Below are 11,224 nucleotides of genomic sequence, written 5' to 3'. Positions count from 1 at the left end.
AAAAAAATGTGGAAAACAAATACAGTTGAAAGGTTTAAGCTTGGATTACTGAGCAGTGACGACTGGAGGAGGCTGAGATGTTTACAAAGTGTGAGCAGGAGGAGAGTTTGTTTCCAACACTGCATTTAAATAAAGTTCCCAAGACATAATAAATAAAACTCACATGAGGAAACATGAGTAACATTTTGTAACACTGAGGTTCACACACACTGTTTCACAGTTTCATTATCACATTACTGCACATATATATTGATCCATGTATTAATAGTATTGTCTCAGTTGTGGATTTAATTGGCTTGTTGTTAATTTGAGGGCATTCCTCAGTCAACATTGATGCTGACGTCACACTCTCTACCAAGTCGCCATGGTAACGTCAACAAAGAGGAAACAGGTGGATGTTTTTACTACTCAGGCATGATTTGAACTATAAAAAACATAGTTTGACACCTAGATTTGATCATTATGTCGTATCCACATCCGCCCAAAAGGACAGGACTGCCACGAGAAGTCGTGAAATGGCTGCACGGCCTCGAGTTGTCGTTTTATCCGAAGAATGTCCGCAGGTAAAACATCAGTCAGGCTATGCTAAGCTAAGCTAACTGTCAGTACACAGCTCGCAGTAAGCACTGATACATTTACCCGGGATGGATTTAGTTTAAAAAGTCCGTTTACAGGCATGATTATTATTATTATTGTTATTATTGTGTTGGTGTTAAATATCGGTGTTAGCTGTAACATGCAGTAACAACAGTGCCAAAGTTAGTTGGATAGCTAGCTTGGCTGGTCACTGTAGCTAGCTAACACACACACACACACACACACACACGTCTGTATCTATGACGTTTCCTATCTTAACAGAAGCAGCCGAAAGTTAAATTTAACCCAGTTTTACCAGAACTGAACATCAAGCTGTCTGTTGACCGGTATAATCTCCAAACAGGCTAACAGCTCTCCCACACATAGCAAACAGGTCAACAGGTGGTCAGTAGTTAGCATTACCTCACTACTTGAGTATCTGCAATGTACTGATGAGTTAATTTACCTCTCCAAGTAATTTAACTCAAGTTCCTTGGACTAATGGACTGTGTTAATAGAAAGTATGTGCGATATCCAGATGACAAGAAGCTGCATTTTTCTAATAAGGGTCAAATTAGTGACAAAAACAAATACGGTTCTGGTCCAGAGATGATCGGGCCTGATAATCTTGTTCTCCAGATGTAACAAACACCAACAAATATCACATATTACATCATTATTTGAACAGTTTTATCAGTAGGAATGAAAACTGTGATGCTCAAATGATTCTCCCAATCAATCACAAATCATAGCACAACATCTGTCAACACAACTGTAATTGTAGATTATTTGACCATATTGTGAAGCCTAATGGGAAGAGTAATTAAAGATTACACAACACAAACATTAAGGCTCTCCGATCCTGCCAAGTCTGCAAATTGTACAAAGTGGATTCACCGGTGGAGTAAATATGCTCAGTCTGTTTTTCCCCTGCGCTTTATTTCCAGAGATTTTTCCAATGGTTACCTTGTGGCAGAGATATTTTCTCATTATTACCCTCAAGACTTTTCAGCTCATTCATACGACAAAGGAACATCACTTTCTGCCAAACAGAGGAACTGGAGCCAGATAGAGAGGGTAAGAGGAGGGAAACGTCCCAAAATATAATGAGCAGAGAACAAATGTCTCTCTGTTCAGTTCAGCTGGCATGTGGTTCAAATGCCTTTTTAAAAAATATAGCAGTTAATACTGATTAGTTTTCATTTACAGATGCAAACGTGCTGCATTTGCATTAATCAGTGGCACATTTTAGTTGTCAAACCCAAACATTTAAATGTTGCTCTAACTACCAGCACAAAACTCATTAACATATTTTCAGAGACATGAAGTTTGAGTCAGATAATCACTTAAAGTTTTGACTGTCTCAGTCTTTGCAGAAACAGAATCTGCACTTGATGAAAGAGGTCGTTGATGGAACCATCCACTGTAAACCAGGAGCAGCTGAGCTCCTGCTGCAGGAGGTTTATACCGTCCTGACTAACAGGAGGTAAGGTTCAGGTTTGATTGGGAGCAGGGCAGGAAGTAATAGCTTGAGTCTGTCATTCCAAACTTAATTTGCTCTTTTCTTTCCTCCACAAGGCAGAAAAGGTTCATACACCTTTACAAGAGGTTAGAAAACAAGTTGGTTTATTGTGTTTCAAGATTTTTTACAATTTTGTTTGACATCATTTAAAGAAGCTCTCAAGCTTATGTGATGTTAGGTTCCCAGCGTTCAGGTTTTTTATCAGCCCTGTTTTATATTGAGCCATTACGCTTATTGATAAATGCTGAATTTCTAAGCTTATGCCAGGATCCATAAAAACTGGGGATGCACGATATATATTTAACAGATAAATCCAAAGCCAAATTGTTTTCTTTGACTTAACGAGTGCAGCATTTACACACAGTGTGTGGCAGTATGCACCTTGAAAGTTGATTTGCAGCAATATTAAAGTAAAATCGGTTATTGGTATTGGCTGTGAGAAGCAAATAATTATTAGTTGTCGGTATCTCTTATAAAAACTAGATATAAAACTATACATTGGGAGTGTAAGTGGGGTTAATTTTTACTTTCAGATTTTATTTAATGCTCATGTTGCTTGAAAGATCAGGGAAATTGCTATTATTACAACTTACACACATCACTGCTTCGTATTCCTACTGAGAATGAAAGGATGCTGATACTCTGCAATGACTTAATCTGGATCACAAAGATATCTTAATTACAATTTGTGGGCGGCGAAAGAAAGTCGTCAACATCCCACCAAATGGCTTCTAATGCACACAAAAGGATGCCAGTCAGATGGTACACAGTGCACAGTGTGGAAATAATTCAGAACCGATGACATTAATGAAAAATAACTTCCAGGTCAGAAACTCTGCGTCACGTAGTTTCCTTACTTACTCGATGTAATTTCAGAGTAAATGGAAACACTGTCTCTGATGTTTGAAGAGTATTCATTTACCTGTAGGTATTCTAATCTTTTTAATTCTCCCCTCTCAGTGTCAGATATGTTCAGATCCCAGAGCCAGATTTTACTGACCAGGAGTACCAGGAGTTTCTGCCTGCGGTGGCCCGCTCCACCGCGTCCAAAGCCATCAAGAACAACCTGACGATGACAGAGATCATGGCTGAGCCCGACATCATCACAAACCAGAGGAAGGCAGAAGTCATCCTCCACAGACACCTGGAGCACAAAGCAGCAGAGAGGGTTCTCTACCCCAGTGAGTTCTGCAGCTTTCTGTTGGGGACAAATATATGGTGCTGTTATGAGGTTTCTGCTTTTACCTTTGGTCCAAATCATGTCAGATAACGTCACACTGAAGCGCTGGGCCTCACTGTAACAATGATGCAAGAGTTGTAAACACAAGTCATAAGGACTGACAGTGTGTTGGCAAACAAAGTTGTGGAAATGAGACATAAAAAAACTTTAACAATCTCTGCAACTGTACCTCATATGTTGCTTTTCTCCGAATTTTGACTGTTTCTCCGTTTTGTTGACAGGACGTTTTAAAGTGAAGCCTAATCTGGGACAGCTGGCAGACAAAAATGTCGTGTCATCCAGCCGCGGTGATGAGTGCAGTGACAGCCCTTCATCTGCCGACACGGCATCACGTATGTGTCAGAGAATACTGATTGTGTAATGTGCTCAAGTGCATCATTTGGGTGAAGCAGATTCTAATGTTTGAGGCAAATTGTGACAGTTTCTTGAGACGCAGTAATAAACTTAAATAAGGAATAACTGTAATTACTCACTGCTCAGTTCGGTAATATTTTACCCCTCACAGGCATTCTGTAATTTGAAGGCAAAGCTCAGTGGTCGTTTGTCACCATGAGTTCATGCTGTAAATGTTTAAACTTACTTCTTCACTTTGTGCAAAAACACCTTGTGCACAGACCAAATTATGTAACGATATAAATGTTCTTGCATTATTGTTTGTATTACTGCATTTAACCAATATGTTTTCTAATTTCCTCCTTTTCAGAGCCGTGCTCCTCGTCAACATGGAGGGGAGCTGCTGTTCCCTTTAAGGAGATTAAGGTGCACCAGCCTGTCAGACGCTCCCTGGTTAAACATTAGAGTAACTGCATGAGGAGCTGTGCTCTCTTATTATATTCTGTGTCACATGATGCAGTGATGTTGATGCATTTTTCACAGTTATGCAACAGAATTGCCTAATTTTAACCATCATGCCACACAAATATTTGCCGGAGTTTAATTTGTTCTGAAAGACAGATGACGTAATGTTTCTCTGGGCTTGTGTAATTTACTGAGCGTCTTCCATCATGTTACAGCGATGCCTGTTTGCACCAGTAGGTGGCAGCATTGAGTCACGAGCAAATCCACTGCTGCAGGTGCACCATTGACAAAAGAGGAAAAAAATGAGTAGATGGCGGTGAATGGACTGGCCTCATACTGTTGATGTGTGTGTGTTGCCCGCTCTGTTAAACATGCATCTTCCTCCTTTACCATCACTGAGGTAGCAGACAGACAGAAATTATGATCAGCCACCTGGCAAATGCTGTAAATATATGTCGCAGCTCATTACTTTCGCCGTGGTTGATGCCCCCTCGGGTAACTAATCCTCATAATGGATTTATAAATTGGTTTGCCAGATTTGGACCCAGCCACTGTGACATGTAAACATGGAAGCTTTCTTCTCAATAATGCTCAACATTTTTTAGCCACTGGTTGGTCACCAAAGTTTCAAGATGTTTCGCATTTATCTGTGAAATATTCAGTAAAACTGTCAGTGAATAAGTGAATAACTCCCGTATCTCTGATAATGAAGTATTGATCGCTCCATAACTGTTCTGGTTATGACAGAATTAAAGTTAAAACTAATGATGAGGGGTTTGTATTAGCTCTTCCTGATGTTTATGCTTATCATGACTTCATTTTTAAGCATTTTAAGAGCCCAAGGATGACACTTTCTATTAAGTTTGAACAAAGTCGAGAATTTCAGCCACAAACTTCCGGCTCATATTATTATCCTGGTTCTCTGGATGGATTACTTACTTGACAGATGAAATTCTGTGTGTCAGCTTTAACGGCACCATATGTTTTGCCCTTTCACCTCAGGACTGTTGGATCATCTTATGTGTGCATTCTTTATGGAAATCACTTCAGACGTTTCATCCCGAGAGACACATTTTTATGATTTAAATAATTTAGTCGTTGCAAGCCAGTTACAGGAGAGATATTCTGCTCAAGGTTGGTGATTTTGTGATGGGATGCGACAACAGCTTCTTTCAACTTGGCACATGAAATATGCAATTCATCTTCAAGGACAGTAAAGTCACATACAGGTTGAAGTTGAAATTGTGTGTTTGCTTTTATACTGTATTGTTCCACAGACATATGAGTTGCATTCAGTTTACTACATTTACTAACAACATGTTAATTTTTGGTCTTGCTCTGTAGGTGTTGTTATCAGTCAGCATTTACAGACTTGTTTTGTGGTTTATTTAACACTGCGTACATGTATTTAAACAGACATGTAATCACATGTGCCTGAGGAGTGCTTTGGACTCGGGTGACTCTTCCTTTAAGGGGTATGTTTTTCTAACCCAGTGTATTTCTAACCATGATAATCTGTGGCAGATCCACAAAAAGAATAACACACATTTGCAAAACAAATGATATTGTTTCCTCCTTTGTGTATTTGTTTTTGCGTACTTGGTGGAGAACATTATTCAGTGTTTTTCTGGTGCCAGAGCCACTCAGCTTCACTTAGATTGAGATCACTCTGTTGGCCCCAAATCTCCCAGCACTCGTGGATGCTCAGTGTACAGTACAATTGAGCTGTGAAGCTAGTGAAAAACGGATGACAGGATGATAAGTGTTTCTGGCTGACTGCCTGGCTTCTCATGTGGTCTGAGAGCCTGGGCTTTCAATAGAGATGGGACAATGCTGCGTGATATGATCTCTCCACAGCCACAACAGTCTATTAGCCACAGATGACCATTAGATTTAATGCTGACATAGTGATACACTGGCATTTTACTCTTTTGGGTCAAATGCAAAAATAAACAATTACAAGAGCCCGTGTGAAACTGGAAACAAAAAAGTTGAACCGTAACCTCTTTTATAAATATCGATCAGCCACCTCATGGGGGTAAGTGTGGCTATCTGACATCTGACCAGCCGATAATATATCTCGTGGTCGCTTGGAAAGCAGCCCATCCCTTTTTCCCTGGTAGTCAATGGCCGTGGAAGCCTCTCTCCCTGCCTCCCTCCTTGGAGCTGTAAAACCTGACCTCCTTAATCTTTCAGCGTCTTTTGATTTCTCTCAGCCTGACTGGGCGTGAACACACATCAGCACTTAACACACAGAGCACTGACGCCTGTTGATTTCTGCAGGCTACTGGGCAATGAGCATTGGAATCTGGATTTTCAGTGTTGAGCCTCACACTCGGATACATTGGTGTTTACTTAAAATTAAAAAAAAAACAGACTGAGAGGCACGACTACTACAGTCAGCTGCAGGAGATATCAGACAAATGCAAAATAATAAATGTACTGTATTGGACAGATTAGCTACAGTTTTTATAATGCGCTGACAATCACAAATAAGATCAGCTGCTTTACATAAAAAGCACCCGCCATGGCGACATCGTGATGTTTATATTTATTCTACATCCTCACGCCTCTCTCGCTGAACAATATCTAGGGCCTGGTTGCTATGGCAACTAGCAAGCCCATACTGGAGAGCGACCAGGAGACATTAATAAGCTTACTGTGAGCTTCTTTGGCTCCTTCTGTTGGTCATGAGCACAGGCAGTGACTGCACGATTCTAACCTGCACGTGCATGCCTGCAAAAAAAAAAAAAAAAAAAAATTAGTGATGCAAGCACATTTGTTCATGATGCTAAATACATATTTACATTCATGCACAAAACAAATGTAGCAATTTGTGATGAAAATCCAAGATGTCAGGCAACTGATCTTAGAAACCGAGGGTTGCCTGAAATGCCCTAAGAAAGTGTTTCACCATCTGCTGATTTTTTCCTATCGCTGTCGTGGCACCCACAGAGTGAAGGAAGCTCTAGTGGCGAAGACGAGGGGATGCGGTGGGGGGAGGGGGGGTCAGTGCCTTGTTGGAAGCACAGACAGGAACACGCCGAGCCAGGAGGGGAGATTGTGAGTCTTTGTAAGCTAAGGATTCCCCTAGAAAAAAAAAGCCCTCCCCCATTCCCCCACAGCAAATCTCCCACCTCTATTAACAAAGCCATGGTAAGCTACCGTGTGGCCATGTTATCCAGGCGAAGGGTGGGGCACTCTGTGTGTGTGCATGTCAGATTCCAGTATTTATATGTATTTATTCAGTATCCACTAATGAACTGCTTTTATTTATTTACATATTTCCAATTTAGTAACCATGCGTGAGTCAGTGCCGGGCTGCCGGCTCCTGTTGTTCTCCATTTTCAAAATCTCAGGAGACAAAAGCTAATTAAGTGCAAATGAGCATTATTTTTTTATTTTTATTTTTTTTTACGTGCCACATGCAAACAATACCTCTCAAACAAATATTAAAACATCATTCATTAGATTGGAACACAATTCAACATTCACTGAGAGACGTCATTACTGTGTGAATAACAACAAGAGCAATACTCCAAATGTTTTATTTAGGTCAGAAACATTCAATACAAAAATTAAAATACAGTATCAACAGAAGTGTGGGACTCTAACTCATTTTCTATTTCATGATTAATGACGACTGACACAGGAAACATAACCAACTGATTATATGAGCTGGACTTGAACAGGTTATTAAGCAGAATGAAAAGTGGAGCTTAAATTCCTCCATCCAGTGAAAACAAGTGACCACAATACCCAGAACTGCACCGCTCGCCCTCAAGAGCAGTGAGCCAACCTGCTAGAATTAGACTCACAATAGAAAGGGCAGTGCCGACAGGAAGGTAAAGGTCAACTGTCTTTTGGGTCCAAAGATAGAAGAAGTCTTGCGTGCACGCAGCGTTCTCTGCTCAGTATTTCAGTATTACAACCACACAGAGCATCTCGAGAAGTCGCTCGTACTGTATCTCAACAACACTTTGCAGCAGAATGAACCTCTACAGACAGAATAATGTTTATTAATAATGTTATTAATTAATAATAATGATATTTTAATGTGTGCAAGACCAAACTGTATCAGCTCTGTTGTTTCAGACTTACTGTCTTTCTTTGTTTCGGCCGAGTCTTCTGGGCTGATTGCAGTGGATTCAGATCACCTGTGTCCTGACGGAGGAGTGGAAGCAGCTTGGTGTGTTTCCCTCTCAGCCAATCAGGGAGTGACGACGCCCTTTTGTAAAGGCTTAAAGGAGGTGGGGAATAACACCCAGGTGGCTCTCACCCTCGTTCTGGATCTGACCCTGACCCACTGAGAACCTCGTCTCCTTAGACTGCCGGCCTCTCCGCTCTGTTTACACCTTGCTGTGTTTTCTTATCTGCCTCGTGTCGTTCTAGTGGAGAAACTGTGTTTGTTCTATAACCTGTTGAAACTCAAGCCCCCGTACACCTTCAGTTTGTAGGAGCACATTCCAGTTTGATTTTCCCTGAAGAGGCATTTGTCTGTTGGTTTATTGGTCAAGTAGCTGACACCGAGCATCCCCCTCTAGATTTACAAATTTTCTTTATATTTGTATGTGCACTGGGCTGTTAGCATTTTACTGCCAGTACCGACACAACTATATCACCAACTGCACCTGAAAACTGCAGGACACTAACCTGCAGCAAAGTACACACAAGACACAAAGTTAAATAAGTCTGTGTTGGATATCAGACATCAGTATTTCATATTATTTTCAACGATATAAACACCATAGATGAAGACGGAGTGAGGCAGAGAAGTCAGTTCATCTCATCTGCTGGAACATTTGCTGTGATCCACACTGCTACAGTGTTTGTGAAGGAAGGTTCCCGCAGTTCTGTCTGATAGAAATATCTGTTCAAGCGTTTACAGAATGTTTGTGCCTAAAGCCTGTTTTGTTTTCAGTTTGCAAAATCACACAACTCAAAATGGAACCAGACTGCTTCCGCCCCGCTAGCGTTTCTAAGTTGTTATTGTCGGCGCAGCTGTCACAAAAACAACTGGATTGTTCCCTTCTTCCCCAAAGCAGCATGAAACGTGAGTTTGTGCATTAATTTAGTCTACAGTGGAGACATGGAAGCAGATAGAAATGGTGCCAGGCTGCCAGCCTGACTGGATTGCCAGTCAATGTTCATTTTCTCCAGAGATGTTGTGCCTGGAAGCAGACAGACTTCATGATAAAAGTCAGCTGTACATGGAACCAGTCTAAACACTGATGATTTCATTATCTAAAAGTCTTTATATTGTACAATCAACACTTGCTCTGTTGAGGGTCTCCTGCATGTCTAGCAGCCAGCAGAGGGAAGACTGAGGCGAGGTCGTCTTGTTGCAGCGCGGCACAAGGTGGAAACCACTTCAGCTTGTAAAGTGGTGGACCGACCAACCCAGAGACCATCAAACACGCCAGCAGACCAGACACACAGACACCGCCGTCCCTCACGCCGCTGCTCAGTGCCCACAGGAGGCTAACCATGTGGTTAGACGATATGCCACAGAAGGCTAATTGAATTATTAATTAAAGATGTTGCATTAAGTAATCAAACATTAATAAAGCATTACATTTTAACATCAATAAATTATTGCATCCATATTGAAATATAGGCATAATTACAACAAAGAAGATAATCAAGATCATCGTATAGTTCTACAAGTGAAGTTTCTTTGTGAGCGTGGACACACGAGAGGCCAACATGGAGGTGAAGGATGAGGAGATCTCTCTAAACACGTTTCTGCATCAGTAATGCTGCAGGAAGTCACCATCCATTATCTTAACAATAAGGCAGGCAGCCTCTGATGATCTGAACCATCCCTCTAAAAGCAATTCCCATCAATCACAAAGTGGTGTTTCGATGAACCGATCCATCCCTGTATTATTTACCACATCTTTAAGGCCGGGCGGTTACTGATCACTCTCAGAGCTCTTCACTCACTTCCTTCCTGACTGCTCTCCGGCTCTCTGCTGCAGCAGAAGCTCGATTTCCCCACAGGGATCATTAAAGTTTCATCTAATCCACCTGTCGGATCATCCATCCATGAACCCATCTGTCCATAATCCGAGTCAAGATTTTATTTATAAAGCACATTTCACACCAAAGCAATTTAATGTTCCTCAACGATCTTCTAATTCCTCCCTCAGCTCAGTGTGTCAATACATCTGTTATGATGTTTAACCTTTGGGCTTTATCAGCCACCTTCTGAGTTATTACTTCTGTATCGCATCAAATTATGACTCATGCATTGATTCATGTGTTTTAGCTGCACTGCTTGCTACTTACAACTTTTGCACAACCTTCACAGATACATGACACTGTCCTCAATATGGAATCTAACATGCAAGTCTTCTGTAACAGTGGAAAAACACTCTCGGGCAATTAACCGATGACTAAATGTGTGCCACCTGAAATTTAAATTTGGGGGTGGAATGCAGATAAGTAGCAATACTTTGGCTGTCCAAAGAATTTCATGACAAACCATAAACTGTGAAACTTTAACCCATCAGAGACCAAATGATCCTGGAGTTTAAATCTTAAAATCAGTCAGCGTGAGCATCGTGCGGAGTCTGTCTGCACACACACTGTGCATTTACATGATAAGAGCCCAGTGACAGCTCCTTGGTGATGGTATAATTGAATCTGTATGACTAATAAGATTAGGAGAATCCCATTTTGAAATCAGATGTCCCCCCCCCCCCCTCTTATTTAAGGAGAGGTTGAGTTAATGCGGTAGAGTCAGTGCAGGGGTGGGGGCGACGGGCCGAACCATTCTGTCTGAGACACAGGGGTGTTTATTGTGAGCCTGGCAAGAAATGGTGACCCCCACCCCACCACCCACACCCTCACACTCGAGAGACCCCCCCCCCCGCCCCGTTTGGACATGGTCCAGTCTGAAGTTCTGGACTCTATTCTGCCTTAGTTGTACATGTTTCACACACCTGCCGCTCCGGCTGCGTGTCCCCTCCTTCCTCCGCCCGTCACACATGCGCTGTCCTGCCCAACAGAGAGACCACCCTCTGCTCCATACAGCCCCCCCGCTCCCCTCCTCCTCTCCTCCTCCTCCTCCTCCTCCTCCCCTC

At 41.8% G+C, this 11,224-nt stretch overlaps 1 protein-coding gene and 1 long non-coding RNA gene across 8 annotated transcripts; one reads left to right on the top strand and one right to left on the bottom strand.

Annotated features, from left to right (window-relative positions):
* The first annotated feature begins 348 nt into the window (after nucleotides 1-348).
* spata4 (spermatogenesis associated 4) lies at nucleotides 349-9,636 on the top strand. 7 transcript variants are annotated; one of them, XM_037077013.1, is made up of 8 exons: nucleotides 349-563; nucleotides 1,524-1,653; nucleotides 1,944-2,062; nucleotides 3,059-3,279; nucleotides 3,560-3,670; nucleotides 4,042-4,097; nucleotides 8,261-8,386; nucleotides 9,445-9,636. In XM_037077013.1, the coding sequence occupies exons 1-8, from the start codon at nucleotides 463-465 to the stop codon at nucleotides 9,619-9,621; spliced, it is 1,041 nt and encodes a 346-aa protein (XP_036932908.1). In that variant the 5' UTR covers nucleotides 349-462; the 3' UTR covers nucleotides 9,622-9,636. The 7 variants fall into 7 exon arrangements, with proteins under 7 accessions (XP_036932908.1, XP_036932907.1, XP_036932909.1 ...); XM_037077012.1 differs by having other exon boundaries at nucleotides 9,442-9,636; XM_037077014.1 differs by lacking the exon at nucleotides 9,445-9,636 and adding an exon at nucleotides 9,058-9,205.
* LOC119007378 lies at nucleotides 7,669-8,303 on the bottom strand. The gene is made up of 2 exons (XR_005071117.1): nucleotides 8,238-8,303; nucleotides 7,669-8,134 (listed from the first exon to the last, which is right to left on the bottom strand). It is a non-coding gene; the product is annotated as an uncharacterized LOC119007378 (long non-coding RNA).
* Nucleotides 9,637-11,224: the final 1,588 nt, after the last annotated feature.

The sequence above is a fragment of the Acanthopagrus latus genome, chromosome 18, assembly GCF_904848185.1.
Source record: "Acanthopagrus latus isolate v.2019 chromosome 18, fAcaLat1.1, whole genome shotgun sequence".
In the NCBI taxonomy this organism is placed as follows: Eukaryota; Metazoa; Chordata; class Actinopteri; order Spariformes; family Sparidae; genus Acanthopagrus; species Acanthopagrus latus.
This window is presented reverse-complemented; position numbering and strand designations above follow the sequence as displayed.